The 21,303-nt window shown below is 43.2% G+C and overlaps 1 protein-coding gene across 1 annotated transcript in view; it reads left to right on the top strand.

Moving 5' to 3' along the window:
* Positions 1-8,624: 8,624 nt before the first annotated feature.
* The window catches only part of C8B (complement C8 beta chain), a 37,898-nt gene continuing 25,219 nt past the window's right edge, over positions 8,625-21,303 (top strand). The window contains exons 1-4 of the mRNA XM_002750874.6: positions 8,625-8,783; positions 14,592-14,748; positions 17,813-17,954; positions 20,190-20,331. Coding sequence (XP_002750920.1) covers positions 8,692-8,783; positions 14,592-14,748; positions 17,813-17,954; positions 20,190-20,331 — 533 coding nt within the window. The 5' untranslated portion in view covers positions 8,625-8,691. The remainder of the gene's footprint in view (positions 8,784-14,591; positions 14,749-17,812; positions 17,955-20,189; positions 20,332-21,303) is intronic.

Raw genomic sequence — 21,303 nt, 5'->3', positions numbered from 1 at the left:
ATTGTATGTTCTTGCTTATAAGTTGGAGCTAAGCTATCAGGATGCAAAGACATAAGAATCATATAACAGACTTGCGGAAAAGGGAGGGAGTGGTGAGGGAATAAAAGACTACACACTGGGTACAGTGTACACTGCTTGGGTGACAGGTGCACCAAAATCTCGGACATCACCACTAAAGAAATTATCTGTGTAATCAAAAACCACCTGTTCCCCAAAAACTATTGATGTAAAATAAAAAACTTCCACATTTGATGTAGAAGCTGAATAATAATAATAGCTCATGCTTGTACAATGTACTCATCATGTGCCCACAATTTTTCTAAACATTTTACATATGGTAACTCATTCGATCCTCACAGGAGCCCTATAAGGTGGGCACTATTAGTCCTATTTTCCAGGCAGGAAAAATGAACTTAAGAAGTATAACAAGTAAGGGTGGTGGCCCACTTTTGCACCATGCATCTGGGCTGCAGAATCTGTGCATGGAGCCGCTCTCTCATCATCCCTTAAGAAGACAGAGGAATTCTATACCTGCCTCACATATAGAGATTCTGGTGTCAGAGAGCCTCTGAGGAAGAACAGTTGCACACCTTGACAAGTGCAGCTATTCAAACTTGTATCATAGTTAATAGACTAGTGTATTCAGGAGAAACAGAAACTTGTTAAGTATAATAATATTTTGAATCAAAACCAACACCACATGTATACTCATAAGACTCCTAAAATGTCTTGTTTCTATTCAAACAACAACAAAAAAAGGTAATTGGGTTGGTCAGTCAGTGTATTCATCTGTTTTCATGCTGCTAATAGAGACATACCTGAGACTAGGTAATTTGTAAAGGGAAGAGGTTTAATGAACTCACAGTTCAGCATGGTTGGGGAGGCCTCACAATCATGGCAGAAGGCAAAGGAGAAGCAAAGGTAGCTCATGCCTATAATTCCAGCACTCTGGGAGGCTGAGGTGGGCGGATCACCTGAGGTCAGGAGTTTAAGACCAGCCTGACGAACATGGAGAAACCCTGTCTCTACTAAAAACACAAAATTAGCCGGGCATGGTGGTGCATGCCTGTAATTGCAGCTACTTGGGAGGCTGAGCCAGGAGCATTGCTTGAACCTGGGAGGCGGAGGTTGTGGTGAGCCAAGATCACACCATTGCACTCCAACCTGGGCAACAAGAGTGAAACTCTGTCTCAAAAAAAAAAAAAAGGAAGAAGAAAGAAACTAAAAGAAGGAAAGAAAGAAGAAAAAAGAGAAAGAAATACAGAAAGAAGAAAAAGAAAGAAAGAGAGAAAGAAAGAAAGAAAAGAAAGAAAGAGAAAGAAAGAAGAAAGAAAGAAAAACATGGTCTTCTACTTACAGTTACCCAAGTCATAATTATATGTGTTCAATTACTTGAGTTTATTTCCTCTATGAAACTGGAAACTCCATGAGGGCAGGGAGACAAGAACGATATTCACTGCTGAATCCTCCACTTAGCATGGGGTCCAGCACACAATGGACACTGAACATATATTTTTTGAATGAATAAATGAACTTATGCAGTGTTTGAATTGGTATGAAGTTTGGAGCAGCTGGAGCATAGAGATGGACAAATTGTTAATTTGCTAGGCTAAAGATGTTGCACCTGATCCTGTAGTGAGCAAATGAACAGATGCACAGGGTGGTCTAAATTCCACCATTTGCCACACTTAATCCACAAAATCAATGCAACTACATAATCTATCCAGTTGTTTCAAGTCCCGCAGGGAATTAGCTTCAAGGCACCTTGCCAAGTAGAATCCCATTTTTCCTCCCCACACATTTCTAGCATTCCTGGAACTATCTAGAGTAAAAAGTGAGTACTCTTACTATTTTTTTAAAAAATCAATTGTCTGTAGTTATATTTAAAAACATTCGTGAAAATGAGTTTCTCTGAGTTGAACTAGAGAGACTTCATTGCCTATCCCAATGGTGTCAATGCCTGATGGCTCATGAGGTCAGTAAAATATTCAAAGATTTTTGGGAACCAAAAAGGGCTTAATAGAACATGTGATGTACTGTGCCTCCAGTATTAGATATGTTGGGCCCACACCTGGCCCTAAATCACAACATCAAATCAAATTGTACCTAAGGCGCTATCGCTTCAGTCCCGCTTGTATTTGGTGAGCACGTCTCACATGATGGAAACAACATCTGCGAGGCCGGCTCTCCTCTCAGCTCTCTGGGGCACCCCTCACCTTGGAGCACACTGTTGGCCTTTGGCATCCACCTGGTTATACAGTGCTCGTTGTCACCATCAGTGCTGACCAACGGTTCTTAGTACACATCCTATCTGTATCAGTCCATTTTCATGCTGCTGATAAAGACATACCCGTGATTGGGCAATTTACAAAATAAAGAGGTTTAATGAACTTAAAGTTCCACATGGCTGGGGAGGCCTCACAATCATGGTGAAAGGTGAAAGGCATGTCTCACATGGTGGCACACAAGAGAAGAGAGCTAAAACCATCAGATCTTGTGAGACCCATTCCTATCACGAGAATAGCATGGGAAAGATACCCCTCATCGGGTCCCTCCCATAACACATAGGAATTCGAGATGAGATTTGGATGGGAGCACAGCCAAACTATATCACTATCTGTTCCTGAACTACATGGCTTACACACAGTGTTCTACATCTGAGCTTCTTTTACAGCCAGAGAGAAATATTTACCTATAATTTATAAGATCACGCACAATAGAAGAAACAAGGTACCTGTGCATGTCTACAGATAAATAGGAATCCATTCTTTATATACAGAACTGTACATTAAAAAAGGACACAGAATTTCTGTATCAGTCAACACAGAGAACAAACAACACCCTAGAACAGTGAGCTTCCTCTGCTAAATAGACACGGCCTTCCTGCCACACTACATCCATGTCATAGACATTGACCACTTAGAAGGCGGTTTTCAACACGTGACTCCTTCCTAGTGAATGCTTGCCAATTTTGTGAGGCAGAGAATGAGGACTTGGGGAAGGAGAGAGTGTTTGTTTCGGTAATGCTAGCCACTATAACAGAAAAACACTGGCTTCTCCGTGGCCTGACATGATAGAAATTTATTTCTTATTCTCGCATAGTCTAATCAGCAGAGAGCAGGGAAGCTTCTGCTCCAGGCAGTCATGCAGGAACCCAGGCTGCCAGAGGTTCTGCCCTCTTCAACACTAGCTTTCAAGATCACCATGGGTATCCACATGTAGCTGGCATATGGTTTAAAATCAGGTTCCCCAGACTGGGAAAAAAGAGAGATTGCACACAAGAGGATTTTCATGGGTCAGACATAAAACAGTACACGCCACTTCTTCCTATATTCCATTAACCAGACTGCAATCACAGGGCTAGGTATAATCGCAAGGGAAGCTGGGGCATGTAGCGTAGCTTAAGAGGAAGGGGATGTGGCTCTGTACATGGCTATTCTTATTGCCACAGGAAGATAATTTTGCTATCATTATCTTTCCTTTATTTTTTTTTCCTTCTTATTTTTTCCAGTTGGGATAGCCACTTCTCTTTCTTATTCAGGTTTTATTTTCCCCAGATAGCCCTCCAATGATCTTGTTGCCCACTCAGCCCACCCACACTTCTTTCTAGGAAAATTTTGAACCACAGTGGTGATAATACCCATGTGACGGATGAGGCATTCCAATATGCACAACTGCCTTCAGTGATGTAGTTATCACAGCAGTCTGCCAAGGACTTTTTAAAATCAGGTTCCCCAGGCTGGGCAAAATCTACAGTGAAAACAGTAGACACCAACATTTCCCCGACACTGATTAAGGCTCTAGAACAATAGGAGGGAGATAGAGTCTGTCCTCCAGGATTCAGAGAAGGTGCACCCGGAAGACAGGAGCTCACCTGAAGGTGGACAAGCCCATGCCGTAATCCATGGGACTGTGGGTGATAAAGGGGGAAATGTGTGCTGTGCAGGGTGGTGTCACTCTGAATAGCTGCCAGACTCAGCCCTGGGGACTTAATACACCTTCTTTAGTAGAGAATCATAATCTCACTCATAATAATTCCACCTTTGCACAGAGCTGTGTAGTGTATAAAGTCCGTCCGCCTTAACTGCAAGTATGTTATTTTCTTCCCTCAGTGACATAAGACAGGTATCATGTTTATGCCTGCCTCTCCATCTCTGCTCTCCTGCTACCACTGCCCTAATTCAGGCCTGCATCATCTCTCAGTGGACTATGAGCACAGCCTCTAACAGGTCTCTGGGCTCCAATTTGCCTCCCTTGAATCCATTCTCTACACTGTAGCAAGAGTAATCTCTCAAAGAAAGCAGTCCCCTTTCTTCCCCTCCTAACGCCATTCAATAGCTTCTCTTGCAGTGTGGACAAAATCCATGTCATTAGCATGTTCATCAGTCCCTACCTGATATGCCTCCTGCCTGCCTCTCCTGTTTCATTTCTTTCCACTGCTCATGCTGAACTCTGTGCTACAGCAACACTGAATGGCTTATGGTTCCCGGAGACCCAGTGACCTTCCTCACCTTTGGATCATGACTTTGCTGACCCCTCTCTGTCATGCCACATGCCCTCCCTTTCATTTATTAACTCCTTTTAACCCTTAACTGTCAGCTCGTTCCTGAGAATGCTTTTCCAAAGGCCACACACATACTTGGCGGATGCTCAAGCCATGCGGTGCAAACCTCTTTCATTGCCACATTGTACTGCTGTGATGTATTATTGTGCCTGCCCCTCTAAGCTGTGAGTTCTCATAGGGAAGGTTCATTACATACTCATCTTGAAACCCAGTCACCTAGCATTGTACTTGGCATCTAGTAGGTGCTCAGTAAGTGATTGTTGAAGCATTTTATCAACAAGCCTACATTTTAAACTCAGTCAACTGCTTAGAGGACATAAGGGGTTTGTCCAAGATATAAACTATTTCATGGGAGAAACGAGATGTCAATCTCAGTCTTTCTGACTCCCCAGATACTTCACACTATGATACCTGATACAGCACATGAGCTTCAAAAGGAGAAAGATCATTATGTTGGCTGAAAAAGTTATCTTTGAGGAATTGTTTTGTTTTCTTTTACTTCTTTTAAATCTTAAGTCCTTTTGAGAATCTGAGGAAAGTTATGGACTTTTCCCCCAGGAAAAATGTATATACACATCAAACTTTTTATGCAATGTAAGGTATATTAAAAGTATATTGGTCAGAATGGGGTAGGTATTGCTGCAGAAACACATGAACCACCAAATCTCAATGATGTAGCACAACAAAGGTCTAGTTCTAACTCACATGAAGTGCTTTATGGGTCAGCATGGGCTCTTCTCCATCCAGTGACTCAGGGGCTTAGGCTTCCTTCACCATAAGACACTGTTCTCTCAACACATACTTCCAAATCCACAGGACAGAAAACAGAAATGGAGAGGGCAAACTAGCTCTTAAGTGCTTCAGCCCAAAAGTGACACATATCTGTGATAAATTGCAGAATGTCCACAAATTCCTTCCAAAACTATAGGCATACCCTTTTGCAATGTGACTCTGCTGTTCCTCCCATCAATAGGTATAAGCTCTTTCTCCAGTTCTTGCATGTGGGCTTGGCCATTTGCTTCAGCCAACAAGACATTAAGAAACATCAGGCAAGCAGAGGTTTGGAAAGCATCGGTGCATTGGGGCTTATCTTTTCTCGCTGCTTTTTGGAACCATTAGATTACCCTGAGATCAAGCCTGAGTCCGTCTATTTGGAGTAATGTGGCCCAGTTACTTCATCACTTCAGCTAATGGCCAGTGCTAACTGACAGACAGAACGAATCATCAGGCCAAGGAGTAAGGCCATCCTGGACCAACTAGGTTCCTGCTGACCTACCAGTTGGCTGAACTAAGGCAAGGCCAACACCCATCTTAGCCTAGGCCTATATGATCACCCGAGGAATTGTGAACTGGTAAATGACTATTTTTTTAATCAAGAATTTTGGGATTATTTGTTACACAGCAAAAGCTAACTAATACAAAAATAAGTACCAGGATTGAAGTGCTGCCATAGCAGAAACATGAAAAGCAGCATTGACTGTGGAACTGGGTGGAGGCTGGAAAATCAGTTAACAAAAGTTGGAAAAACAACAAACTGTTGGTGGATCCGTAGACCTAGAGCTACAAATTCCTACATATAGTTTAAAGGCCAAGAGACATATGATCAGTTTAAAAGCTCTCACATGGTCAGAGATGAGATCTATAGCCCTGAGTAAGAGCAGCTAGACCAGAAGAGTGGTGTGATGTGGTGACTGTGATAGACTTAAAGCAGGGCTGGCACATCCTAAGGGCAAGGTAAAGCTTCAGAATTAGACATCACAGTGTTTAGGAGTCAGAAAAAAATGCGTATCTAGCCATAGATCTCCTTCTAACCAGCTGTGGAAACAGCTGTGAAACCCTGTCTCAGAGGCTTGGAAGATGATACGGTTTCTTGGCTTACTGTCTAAATCAAACAAGATGATGCATGGGGAAATTGTTAAATTGCTAAGAACTGTACCTGAAAAATATGTTTATTATTATCACTACAGCCTGAGGATGCCGCCCTCTGGGCCGGATCTCAGGTGAGCGGCACTGAGAAACCACCAGGGGGCGCGATGAGGTTAGATCTCCAGGACACCTAGTGGAGCCGGTCTGAGAGAATCCCACGGGATTGAGAAGGCTTTCTTGAGCAAGTGACATTAGCATAAAATGTAAATAATGAGTCGTATTTAGCTAAGTGGCATATACTCTGGACAGAGGGAATGGCTTGCAAAAGGCCTGGAGGTGAAAGAGCACAGGATTCACTCGAGTAACTGTCCTCTCTCAGCTCTGCAGGCTCCTCCTTGAGTACATCATGCTGAGGAGGTAGAAGAGGAGCCTTGCCTTGTAAGGGTTTGGGTTCTCTTAAAGGCAGGTAGATAGGAGAGAAGACATGGATCTTTCTTGAAACACAGTTTTCTGCTTGTTTACAAATGATTAACCACCACAATCGATTGTGTCAAAGTTCAGGTCGATTGCATCCTTTGGGACAATGGTGACATGGTGCCTTGCACTTGGGCTTATGACAACTGGAATGCACCCTGAATGGTCTGACAGCAGAACTTGGGTTCTGTATTTTGGACACAGTCAATGTGTGGGGACTACCATCTTCTGTGGTTTTCCCATCCATCCCCTCACTATCCTTCCTTATTTGATTCTCCAACCCCACGCAGCTACTCTGCAGGCATGGCAGGAGGTGGGAGACTGCCGACTGAACAGGTCAAGGGCTTACTGTTTTGTACATTCAAACCCAACACAAACTTATCAAATAGGTAGTAATGAATTATGATCCCCATTTCACAGATGAGAAAACAGAGTCTTAGAGAAAATCTATAACTGTGTTTAAGGAAAGCAAACCCAGTCTGTGCTCTTTCTACTAGCCTACCCTTATGCCTTGCAAGCTGCCTCTTCCCGCTGAGGTTCCTCATCCACACATGCAAGAGCAACAGCAACAGGACCGCCATGCAACACGTGGACTCGGTACTTTAGGAGTTGCAGGTTGGTTTTGTAAATGCCAGGTTGGTGCAGTTTGGACTTTAATATGCTGATTCTGGGGAGTCAGGGATGGTTTTCAGGAAGGTAGGTTTGAGAACCTCAGTCATTTGCATGTTTTGGAATGCAAACAGTAACAAGAACAGCACATATATTTAGATAATGATTCTCATGTAGTTATTTCTGTAATGCCTATTTGTTCAACAGTTTCACATTTAGTATTTGGTCTGACTCTCCTAACTGAGTGATAAGTCAGCACAGACTCTCCAATTTTACATATGAAGAAATAGAATCAAAGACAGTCAATAAAAATATCAGCTCACTTATAGCAAGAGCACATAGAATGTGCCAGGCGGTGCTCCACATATTTTGAATATTTATATTTATTTCATCTTCACAATAACCTGGTGAGGTTGGTACTATTATTTTTCCTATTTTATAGATGAAGGAACTTAGGTCCAGAGAGGGTTAGTAATTTTCTCTGATCACACAGCTGGTGAATCATACAGAAGCAATTTGAACTCAGGTAGATGGGCTCCAGAGCCCTGCAGCTTCTTACTGACTTGCTCAACATCATGTAACTAGAAACAGGCAAACAATTCAAATATTGACCTTAGTAGAATTCCAAACCCTGAACTCTACTTAGTAATAATCATTTACATATCTGAGCACCCAACATAGGCCTGTTCTAAGCATTTCTTTCTATTAACTTCTTTAATTCTCACCACGTTGCAAGTAAGAAAAATGAGGCACAGAAGTAAAGCAACTTGCCCATAGTCCAGAGTTATTAGGCTGGTGAAAAAGTAATTGTGGTTTTTGCCATGAAAAGCAATGACAAAAACCACAACTACCTTTGGGACAACCTAGTAAGTGGCAGAGAATGTACTTGAACCCGCCCACAGTCCTTGATGCCTCACTAATAGCCTGTCCACTTAGCAGCTTCCCCTAAAGTTATAGACGCATAAATACCATGCTGCTACAGACGTGACTCTGGTTGGTTTCCAGAGTCACAGGTAAGTTTTTGGTCTGTGCAAAGTCTGAGTTTCCAATCACTAGTGGCTTTCTGTTTACTTTGCAGAGCTATTTGCTCTTGGGGACAGAAGCTGACAGTGGCACTCACTGCACAGGCTTGTCATGGATCTAGCAGCCTCTGCAGCATCTCCTGTCACATTGGGAAAATGAAGAATTCCAGGACATGGGGTTGGAGGTTGCCGGTGGAGATATTTCTTCTCTGTGCTGCCCTGGGCTGTCTCAGTTTGCCTGGCTCCAGGTAAGTGACAGCTACCAATAATTCCCTAATCAATAATATGACAGGGAAGGTGCAGCCACATCATGCTGACCATCTCTTTGTTGCATGCCTGTTGAATGAAGAACATCTCTTGAGGCAATTTGCATGCATCTGCTAACATAATATCAACAACTCTCTTCAAATTATTGTGGAACCAAGAGGCTGATTTCAACAAAAGTTCCTGTAAGAAACTGATATGTTTAAATGTATTTTGTCATGCTGAGAAGAATAGGATATTTGTTCCGTATTCTGAACAAAGCCTCCGTGTGATTCTTTATGAAAAAGAAAGTTTGTTATATACAGAGGAAAAAAGAGCCAATTCATGAGATGATTTTAATAAATGAGAGTGACCCACTCTACCTGCTCATCAACCCCAGATCTTCAGATTCTCAGGTTCTTTCTCATCCCCATATCTCTCTCGTGCTCTCTCTCTCTCTCTCTCTCTATCTCTCTCTCTCTCTCTCTCTCTCTCTCTCTCTCTCTCAATCTCACCACCAGCCCCCGAAATGTTCCCAGCAGTTAAGTGCTAGCTGATTTATTTCATCGTTGTTAGTCTCCATTAGTAGGGTGCAAAACAAGCGAAAGAAAATGTCTTAGTGGGAGCTCAAACTTGGGCTCCAGTGATAGAAAAGCCAGTGACTTGGCAATTTGGGGACCCTCCATGTGCATGAGAAGCCCCTACCATGAGATGTTGAAGCATGCATGTGTCCCCAACATTCATGTAAACACTCCTGTGGGAACAGGAACTGTAATGCCATTCCTTTTACTTAGTCCAAAAAATGAGATCTGAAGCATTCAGTACCCAATAAAATATGTCTGGAATGGAAGACTTAAGGGAACCATAGCAACCCTATCTATAGCATTTAAATACCTGCTCTCTGTTGGGCTCTGAGGATAGAGATGAGCCTATGTTCTCACAAAGAATGTCAACATGCGAGCACATGCTACATCTACTGTTGCAAGAGATGCCACAGGAGCAGCCAGGAAACAAGGAGGGCGTAATCAGCTCTACTGAACCTGGGGTCTAGAAAGGCTTCTAGAAGAGAAGAGTTCTAGGGCTGAATCTCTACAGGTGAGCAGGTGTTTACTGAATGACTAAGGGGTGTTTGTCAGGCAGAGGGAGCAACACAGGTGATGATCTGTGAATGAGAGAGCCAGGGATTGCTCCCAAAGCTTCCAAGCACTTCAGTGGGCCTTGAACACAGGTTCCAGCAGGGAGCTGAGAAAGATGAGATAGAGTAGGAGTGAGCAGGCATCAGGTCATGGGCAGAGTGGGGGGATGCTGGAGTACCAGCCAAGGAGCTTGAACCGTATCCTCCTGCAATGCAATGGGGGCCACTGAAGGGTTGAAGCAAAGGAGTGACATGATGAATTTTATATATTAGGAAGTTCACTCTGAAATAGGGAGTGGAGGGGAAATGGTTGATTAGAGGGCAGTCTGGGAAATGGTATTTAATCGTCACCACAACGTCATGAGGTGGCTGTAATCTCTCCTTCTCACTATGTAGAACAAACCAATCCTCAGTGACAAGAAGAGATTCATGCATGTGTGGTGAGTCTCAAATCCTTACCTGAATCCAGGTATAGTGTCTGACATCCACCCATAATTCCCATGGGGCAGTCTTGAACTTGGCTAGTATTTGAATTCCATCTGCGAAGAAGAATAGCCTTTGGTTCTGGGACAGAAAATGCTCAGACCACTTTCATATTGGCCAAGAGTTTTTTGTTTTAACTTACTTTTGTAATCAAGTCAGATGATGAAATCATAATCACCGTATCATAAGACCTATCATTTCTATATCGCCATGCTGTACCAGACACTTGGAAACATTAGCTATAATCCTCACAGCTACTCTAGGTAAGGGCCACTGTTTACAGTTTCACAGAGAGGGAAACAGAAAACGTTACTGTCCCAAGGATACCCACTTAGCAAATAGCCGACTATGGATTCAAATCCAGTTTCATTTAGGTCTCAGAGTCCCTGCACTCTATCTGCATTCTTCGCTTCTCACTAATGCATTGTTCCCGCCACCTCTGGACCCACTCCACCTCCCATCATCTACATTGTGTATCTGACATGCTGGCCTCCCGTGCCATTTCCCCATCTCTGGGCCACACATTTGTTGCCTTGAGATGTTGCTTTAAATTTCATGTCTACCACAGCAAACTACAGAGAGAAGAGAAATTGAAAACCTGCCACCCAGAAGCTGCCCCTTCTAGCAAAGAAAAAGGATGCTGTTTGCAAAGGGGATGCAGCTGTCTAACAAATTGTGTGTGACAAGAAAGTTGTTGTGTCAGGGTATTTCTACTGAAAGCCAAAATATATTGATGCACCCCATCTATATAAGTTGATGGCTTGCAATTTACTGCTGACCCACTCCTGCCGTACTGGCTGGATCCATCTTTATTTTGATCAGAGATGCCTGTTAGGAAGAGCGTGGGAGACCTGGGCCTGGTGAAATGTGTCCTAATGCTGGCTACAGCATTTTCTGCATCCCTGGGAAAGACACCTGCTTGCCAGTCCTTAAGTAGAGAGAGCACATGTTCAAGGACCTGTACAAGGGTCTTTACTCTAGCTCTATTTGCGATTACAAATATTGGGAAAATATAAATGTTCCTCAAAAAGAAAAGGAACAAATTAAATGCAATACACGGCCTATGATAGAACGTCCAGGCAGAAGAAATGAACTAGATCTCTTTATGAATCAATATGGATAGGCCTCAGAAATGCAGTGTTCATTAACAAAAGTGAGTTGCAGAATCATGTGTAATATGATATGTAGCAAAAGCAATACTATAGATAGTGTATAGATCTCAAACTATTTAAAAAATATTTAAAAGAGACTGGAAGGAAACACACCAAATTCATGGCAATAGCTCCTCTGGGGACAAGGTGGGGGGCGTGAAATTGAGGCTGCTATAACATGTAGATGTCAAAACTAAAAATTAAAAAAAAAAAGACTTGAAGCCAGTGTACCAAAGTGTGAACAATCACCAATCTGGATGTGAGTACATGGCTGTTTACTGTATTATTTCTTGTACTTCTATAGGCAGGTTTAATTTTTCAATGTTAAAAGCATACAGAGGATTTTTAATGACAGAAGTTTAACCAGTTGGTTAAAATGTCCATCGGGTTTGTTTCTGTAGAAATTCATAGAGGCGAAAGGCTCTTGTTCCCACACACAGAGGCCCTACTGGAACCTAGAATTGATGTGGCTCCTCGTTAGTCCCAGGAGTTAAAGATGAAATTTAATGCTAGTCTTTCAGGTTTGCATTTTGTGGTATTAATAAACCTCACACATCTCATCCAATGTAATTTACAAACGTACTATTTATTCAGCTGATTACTTCATTATATTGCTACCTTCCATAATGAAAATTGGGTGCAAAAATGAGAGATGTGGTGGGTATAACTACTTTTTACCAAGTTCTTTCTGTAAGTGATCATCTTGCCCATTAACAGGCTTTCAAATCTCAGAGAGGAAAATAATTGTGACTCTTAATAGCTAGTGTGTACATTACTTATCTGCTCAGTCTCAACTGTGGCCCTGGAGTTGTCTTGGTTGCTAAAAACACAATATAACTGTTTTGTAGTTGGAATGGGAAGAGGATACCCTGCAGAGCTGTCAAATACATACTTAGGAGAAGCCAAATCACAGACAATATTGTTTTGTCAAACCTGGGCACATTAGTAGATAAGAACACATCCTGAAGCCCCCCACTGGTGTGCAGTATCCTGCCTCAAGCAACCATTTTAAAGTACCCACCTGTGGTTTCCAGTAGTCTTTGACCTTTCATTAAAGATCCAACTTTACTAGGCAATTGATTTTTGCTGGTTTCTGGGGCGGTCATGGACACAGATTTCACCGTAGTTAATATTATCCTCTTTTTAGGACTTTTGCCAAGTGAGAATGTATTGTTAGTGACCTTGCCGGTAGTGACATCCTGCATATCTGAGACGGTGAAAACTATGTGATGCACTTCTCCCTAATGACTCAATCCCAGATGTGGGAATGAGAGAGGCTTTACATGGAGGTTGGAAGGGATTGGTGGAGTCAGTGCCAGCCCAGTTTCCTTCCAGGCAGCATGGGGCAACAGACAAAGCACATACATACTGTAGAGCCTAACAGACCTCGGCTCAGATCCTAACACCAGTGCCTACCAACCAGCTGTATGATGGTGGACATGTCACTGTCTCTCTGGGCCACTTCCCTCGTCTGCCCAGGTGGCAGTGCTCCGAGCTGCCTTCCACACTGCTGTGAAAATAGGAGATAGCATGGGTGATGCTGGGCCATTTAGCACAGACTTAACATGTCTGTTATAGGTGCTCAGCAAACCTCCATTCCTTTTGTCTTCTCATCTCCTTTTGTGGCTTGGAAAGGAACACAAATTACAAAGAATCTTACAGTGTAATAATATACTCTTCCATTTGTAAGAAAAAAATAAGAATCATCATACACCCTTCATATTACAAAAGAAGAAACTGAAGACCCAGGCAGAATAAATAGCATGCTCATTCATTTACTCATAAACCAGTGTGCTCCAGGAAATGAACGAAAAGCATTGCCTTATCTCTGCTGGTGGTGCCGAGGTTTCCAAGAATAAGTATCCTTGGCTTGCTTCTCCTCTCAAGAACCATCACCTCTGCTTCCATAGATTTCATGATCAGATCTATGTCAAACACAAATCTCTCATCCTGAGATCCAAGCCCATATAGGAACTACTCACTAAATGAGTCTCTGTAGGTGTTTCATGGCACCTACAGACCCGAAACTCACATCTTCCCCATCAAGACTTATTTTCTGCTGTGTTTCCCACTGCTCACACACTCATGTAGGGAACTAGCATCCACTTAAAATGCCTTCCTTTAACACCCCACCTCCACCATCCAATTATCTATCACTATCCATCCATTCCACATGAGATACACCTCATATGCTGGTCCTCCACATCCTCTCTCCCTGGCCATTGCCATGGTTCAGGCTTACAGCACTCAGTGGCACTGCTGCTGCCAGCCTCCTCCTTGTTTCCCTGCCACCAGGCCCTCCTGATTCCCACGGGGTCTGCACAGCTCCAGCCATGGGGCCTGCATGCTGGAATTCCTTACCTTCTGGGTAAAGTCCCACAGAGCTAGAATATGAGATGTGTTTCTCTTTTTCTACTCTAAGATAAACTGTGACTTCTAGAAGTCAGAACCTTGGTCTTATATCTCTAGGTATCCCCTGTAGCACAATACTCTGACTATTGTTAGTTCTCAGCAAATGTTTCTTAGACTCTTAACACTAACCTTAAAGACAATCTAGTGCAAACTTCTCATTTTTTAGAGAATAAAACAGAGGCCCAGAGATAGGGAGTAAATTCCTTGAGATCATATATCTAGCTGTAGCTATATTCCCTGCCAAGCTGTAGCATTTTAGAGCTTACAGTGCTTTCCCATGTGCTATCATTTTTAATCCTAAAAATAGCCTTTGTGGCAGGCATGATTATCTCCATTATATAGATGAGAAAGTGAAGCTCATACAGGTTAAAAAGCCAGACCACAACACTCAGCTTAATGCACTGTCTTCTGATACAAGTTCAATACTCTTTTGGCCAGAGTTAGCCATATGTTGGGTGCTTACTACATGTTCAGTAAGTATTTGTTGGATGAATTATCCTTTCCTAGAATGATAAACTAATAGCCTTGCACAAGCGAGCAAATACATATTTATTGAATTTACAAATAGGTGGTTGGATGTATACTTAATTCCCTTCTGATATGTGACTCTCTTCTCTCCTGATGACTTTTAGAGGTGAAAGGCCACATTCCTTTGAGTCAAATACTGTCAACAAGAGCTTTGCAAAGAGCAGACAGATGCGGAGTGTGGATGTGACCCCGATGCCCATTGATTGTGAGCTGTCCAGCTGGTCCTCTTGGACCACATGTGACCCCTGTCAGAAGAAAAGGGTAAGCAGCCAGGCCTGGGGAAGCTCTAATCCGCCAGGAGCCTTGGTCCCCAGCAGGATTGGCTGAGCCATTGCTAACAGTGCTTGGCACATAGTAGGCCCTCGATTAGTGTCAGTTAACTTAATTAATGCATCCTTTCCCTCTGTGCTTCTAAGCAGCAATCAGTTCTTTCCTTTGGTTCTCCAGTGTTTTCCAAGCGCAGCCAGCCTTTCTCACTCCATCAGCTTCCTAATTAGACTCCCTGCCTTGAACCTGTTCTTTCAATCAATCTTTCATCATGAAACAAGAGAAGCAATCACAGTGTATGTCTGAGTTGTCTTTGCCCACTTGAAAACCATTCACAGTCTGCCGGTGACCCTTAGGATCAAGCCCAGGCTCATGGTTTTCAAGGATCCCTGTGACCTAATCTAGCCTACATCTCCAGCACACCAGACCCTTGTATGACTCTGGCCTTCACTCTCTCTTGGTCTTTCTTCATGCTGATTTCTCAGGCAGGGTGACCTTTCCCACTTCCTTCACCAGCTAACACCTATTCACAATTTGAAACTACTCCGGAGCCGGCACTTTTGAGAAAACGTTTTGACTTCTCCTCAGCCCCACCTCCAGTTGGATAAGGCAATCTTTTATGAGCCTCAGTAGCTCCCTATTGCTCTCGTACCCTCGCATTTACCACACCATGCTGCTCATTTTCCTCCTTCACTAAACAGTGAACTTGTGAAGGCTGATTCAATTCTGCATCTTCAATGCCTAGGCCAACCTCTAGCACATAATAGGTTTTCCATAAACATGTGGTGTTTGCTCTCATTCTGTTTTTTGAAGTCTCTATAAGGAAGGGAAGGTTGTTATTACACTTCCTGTTAAACAGGTAAACGAAAAAAGAGCAGGTAAGTGGCTTCTTGAGTTCACCTAGTAGTAAATGTAGGCCACCGCCCAGTGTTCCTTGTCTAGGGTTCTACCAGTGAACACAGTCAGCTTGTGCAGTGTTTGTCATTCAGCCTCCCTTGTCATAGGAGGGCTGACCCAGAATCTTAGTTCTGAGAGCGACAGATGTGCCAGAGAAAAGGGAAGGGTTGCTGTTTCCCAGATCCTTGGGAAACCAAACCAGCCATCGGCCTAGACCCTAAAGAGGCTGTGGAAGTAGGCCCAGGACAATCACGCAGTTAATTGGATCAATGGAGAGAGCCAAGCTGGATCATTCAGCTCCCAAAGTAGGTTTTATTGCTGAAGTTATCAGCATTGATCCAATTATCTGGATAATTGCTTGATCTGCACCATAAACTAGGAAGACACAGCATGAGTCAGCTTGCCAGCCAGAGCTCCTCTCTGAGTCTGGGGCAGACGTTCCCTCAGCTGGATATTACCCCTACCTGCAGGGCCATTGGCTGGGGGCTCAGCAAAAACCTCTCAAGTCAGATTGGGTGATGTATTTCCTCCATCATTTCCACACCCCTCAAGCCCACTTTGCCTTTGGAGCCCGGAGCTTTTCAGTCATTTTTTTCACAGTGTTCTCTGAAAGCCTTGTCCCTGTCCTGACAGGCTCTGCCTTTCAGAAACAATGACCCACTGCAAGTACAAAGGACATGGGTGAATGATCATTTATATTTCTTTTTCGGATTTCCAAAGAACCAAGTATAGATGCCATACAAGTAATAAGTATGCCTCATTACTGTCATCCTGCGAAGGGGCTGCTATCCTGGCCTGCCTCCTCTGCTCTTTTATTTACTAAAAACTTGACTGCAACTAACATTTGGAAATCACCAAAATCTAATCACTTTCTTCCTCTGAAGCAGTTTCTCACAGCACCAGGATACAATCCTGTAACCACCTTCCCGAGGCCTGGAGGGCCCCATGTCATCCGCTCTTGTCTATATCTCCCTCCCACTCTGGCCACTCTCCTACTTGTGCTGTTCTCTCCAGCCACGATGAATCTTTTTAATGTTTTCTGGAACACGGGACATCTTCTCTAGTCCTCTCAGCTTTGGTCCAGGAATTTCTTCTACCCACATCGCTCTTCTGTGCCATACTCTCACCAGTTCTTCACATCTGCCTGACATTCCTAGTCAGCCGTCAAGTTTCAGCTGAGGTGTCACTCAGTTCTTCCAAAGCCTTCCACTTGGGCTTCTCCTAAGCTTGCATGAGGGCTTTCTGATGAGCATACAGAGCACTCTGCCTCCCCTGCCGTGGCACTCATTGCACTGTGCTGTCACTGCCTGGAGCCCAGCATCTGTGACCTCCTTGAGAACAGGCTCAGGGATATGATTAGCGGTGAAACTGACCAAAGAAGCAAGCAACAATAACACTTACCTTTTTCAGCACTGGGTGACTCAGTCAGTAATGTTGGAATAAATGAATAAGATGATGGTAGATATATAGCAATATTGACTGCTAAAAAGCAATAATAAAGAAAAACAAGTCCAAGTAACTGAATGCCTAAACATCATGAGATTATATAATTTAAACTTTGTAACTGAACATTTAGATAATTCATGATCCCTTTTTACAGATGAGTAAATTGAGGTTCACAAAGATCAAGTAATTTGCCCCATATCACATGACTATAAAGTATCAGAGTCAGTTGTAGCTCCAAAGCCCATGTTTTCGCATTTACAATATACTGATGCCTTCAGGAATAAAGGAGAATACCTGAATCAACACAGTGGAATAATTAAACTGAGAGATCATTTATTTTTTGTGATTGAATTGGCTACATGAGTTCATTTACTAACCTTTGACTCCAGAGCCCATGGAGTCAGCATAGACTGACTTTCCCATATTTAGCGAATCTTGACTGATCACTGCAGAAGCAGAGATCAAAGGCAAAGTCCCTTCCCTCAGAGAGCTCACAGACTAATTGGAGAAACCATTAGGCAAACAGCCAATCACAACATAGTTCCTTAAGTGTATATAATGGGGGTAGGACAAGGGGCTGGAGGAATGACAGTCAGACATTTCAGGGCTCTTACGGAGCCCAAATCCTGGCTCAAGACCCATTTTCATGGAGTGTCCCTCAGCTCCTGAGATCTAATGCTCTGCCCTTGGCTCACCTGGCTCCTTTCTGCTACAGTACAGGCATGCTTACTTGCTGCGGCCCTCTCAGTTCCATGGGGAACCATGCAACTTCTCCGACAAGGAAGCTGAAGACTGTGTTGCCAACAGACCATGCAGAAGTCAAGTGCGATGTGAAGGCTTTGTGTGCGCACAGACAGGTATACATCAATGCAGGAGTGAGAGGAGAAAACCCGATATGAGGTCATGGGTTCTTCTTTTTTTTTTGAGATGGAGTCTCACTCCGTAGCCCAGGCTGTAGTACAATGGTGTGATGTCTGCTCACTGCAACTTCCACCTCCCGGTTTCAAGTGATCCTCTTGCCTCAGCCTCCTGAGCAGCTGGAACTACAGGTGCACGCCACCATGCACAGCTTATTTTTGTATTTTTAGTAAAGACAGGATTTCACCATGTTGGCCAGGATGGTCTAGTTCTCTTGACCTTGTGATCTGCCCACGTTGGCCTCCCATGGTGTGGGGATTACAGGAACGAGCCACTGAGCCCAGCTGAGGTAGTAGTTCTTGATGACCAAGGGACAGCCAAAGCCTAGTGCTCAAGATCAGGGTCATGGGGCAACTCAGGAGGCCTCCTTGTCCTGAAATCTCTGACTTCCTTTCACATGTATTATTTTATGAAAATCACCTTATAATGTAGGTGTTATTATTATCTTCATTATACACCTTAAAAAATTGAGACTTGAAGAGTTTACCTGCCAAGACCATATAGCAGGTAAGTGGAAAAGGTTGAATTGGAAATTTGAAAATTCAGGTTTCATTCATTGACATTAAAGACAAAAAGGTATGTGTGCTGGTGTCAGAAATCTTGGGTCAGGTCTTATTTTGACTTTGAGACTAGAAGTCACTTAACCTTTCTGCATTTTGGTTCCCTCAAGTGAAAATTGGAAGTGATGTGAATACCTTACATGTCTGTTATAAGCATCAAATGACATCGTAGCTATGAGGGCTCTTTGTAGACTGTTGGCTCCCCTAGCCCTCTCGGAGGTCTGGGGTTAAATACAATGTGACAAAACTAGAAGATTAATAGGTCAGTTGGCATTGTTTATCTCTGATAAATCTTCAGAAAGATATTTCCTGTCATTGACATTTCTGCATCACTAAGTCCATGTTCCCCAATCCATGATATATTCAGTAAAAATTGTTGTTTATGAAAAGAAAGAAAATGAAAATGGACAGATGGATAGATGGACAGAAGGAAGGAAGGTAGGGAGAAAAGAGTACACAAATGAATAATCACCTGCTGCAAAACTAAATGAACACAACTTTTCAATTCATTCAGAGAATCCAGGCAAACAGATACTTCTCTATCTCCCCATCTCCAGCAAAAATGAGAGTATTTTGACACATTTTCTAGGTAGGAGTTGCAATTCTCTACATTTACTGCACCCGTGTGGACTGTGCATGGGGATCTTTCAAGGAAGAGTTAGAGATTCTTAATTTCTAGGGGTTATTGCAAATGCAAAATTCTATCCAATAAATCTGAGAGGCTTTTTTACAGTGTATCTATGGACTCATTATGGCCAGTGTTCCATGATTCTGCCCAAAGCCATAATGGTTATTTGGGCAGGCTTTAACTTAAATGCCTTGTAAGAAACATTTGAAGACCAGATTATTATTTTTCTGCTTTTAACACTCCAAAAACATTGGTTTCAAATGACCAGAAGTATCTGAGGAAATAAGTCTACCTGTCTTAAGGGCTTTATGCCCCAACAACATGCTAATAAGAAAGAAAATCAATCAGGAGAAGAAAGTTTAAAGGAAGCAAAAGGGATGCAAATAATTTTTCATAATCCAAATGACTACATCGTTGAAGACACTGTGGTTTACTGGCAAGGATTTGTGATTAGATAGTTAAAGGTTTCAATTCCACTGCAAATATTTACTAGTAATGTGCACTTGGCCCTCACAAACACTAATGGTACTGATAACGCTTACACAGCACTTCCTTGGAGTCAGTACGATTTTATTTACTCATTTAAATTTCGAACAACCTTATGGGATAGAGATGATGACTTTCCTGTTTTACAGGTGAGTAAATTGAGGCAGAGAGGTTAAGTAACAAGTGAAATGTGGCCCAGCTCACACAACTTACAGGGCCCACCCTTCCCACCCTCTCTTTCTAGCCCCAAGGAGACAGAGTCCAAACTGTCCTGCTGCTTTCTGGAATACAACAAACTGGCCTCCTTTGCTGGGGGAGGTGGCAAGATAGGAATAAACTCTTAGTGTCATAGCCAATCTATCTGGATACAGGATGACTAATTAAAACAGAGCAGCATGAAAGGCCTGACAAAAGGTCTGACACCTAGTAGGTGCTAATACCATGGTAGTTCCTCTCTTGCCAGCCATGTGGCTGTGGGTAATACACTTTCTCCATCCTAGGAAGGTGTGTAAACCGCAGACTTCTTTGCAATGGGGACAATGACTGCGGAGACCAGTCAGATGAGGCAAATTGTAGAAGGATTTATACAAAATGTCAGCATGAAATGGACCAATACTGGGCAATTGGCGCTCTGGCCAGTGGGTAAGTGACCATTTTTCTGTGGCATAGATGGGAAGGCACAGCATTAAATGGAATTCTGAAGAATAGAGGAGAGAGCTAATATAAGCAGAGTTCCCACTCACCTTTTGGAGAAAAAACTGTAGTGTAAGTGACACTTCTGGCTGCTCTCTGAGGAGAGTTCCAAGTTGCTCCACGAATACGTTCCATGGACAGACCTAGGCATCAGGAGGGATGGTATGGAACACTGAGACGGAGCTGCGTGTGCATGGAAACCACACAGACTGCTATACGAGGGCCGGGGGGAGCCTTTAACACCTGCAGTGTGACAATGTTAGGTGCTTTCTAAGCCTTACGTCTTGAATCCTACTTATAACTTGCCAGGTAGATTTTATCCGGGTCTATCCCGATCTCCCAGCATTGGTCCCTCCAAGAAGAGTGGTCTCTAGTTAAATAGTAAAGGATGGATTTCCAGGGCTTCTGAGGATCTCTGAGCTGGTCCTGTTCTCTGGCAACGACAGAGGAGTAAGGTCAGAAGGGACGGGCCACAAAAGCCTGATATGCACCTTACCTTCCTGCCATATTTTGCAGCTTCTCAGCCTGCAGGTGGAAGAGGGAGACCTTCCCCTCAAATGCTTTAAGAATCATCATATGTAATGCAGCCTGGGGAGGGGAACAGTGACCCTGAATGGGATTTACCTTATTTGTGAAAAAAAAAAAAAAAATCAAATTTCAATGTTTAAAGTTGTCACTAGAGAGAGACTCTTCAAGTGGGAGGCTTCTCTCAGGACTACCTTATAAACTCGTTATTATAATCCCCACCTCACGGATAAGGAAACTGAGGCCCAGGAAGTTTCAGTGAGTTCCAGGGTTACCCAGCTGGAGTGTGGGATAGCAGACATTCAAAGCCAGCAGTAGGGTCTGACAGGACCCTGTAGGAGGGAACGGAAGGAGCAGCTCACTGGCCAGGGCACCTCGTGTGAGGCACTTATCTAC

Source organism: Callithrix jacchus, chromosome 7, assembly GCF_049354715.1.
Source record: "Callithrix jacchus isolate 240 chromosome 7, calJac240_pri, whole genome shotgun sequence".
NCBI classification, from domain to species: Eukaryota; Metazoa; Chordata; class Mammalia; order Primates; family Cebidae; genus Callithrix; species Callithrix jacchus.
This window is presented reverse-complemented; position numbering and strand designations above follow the sequence as displayed.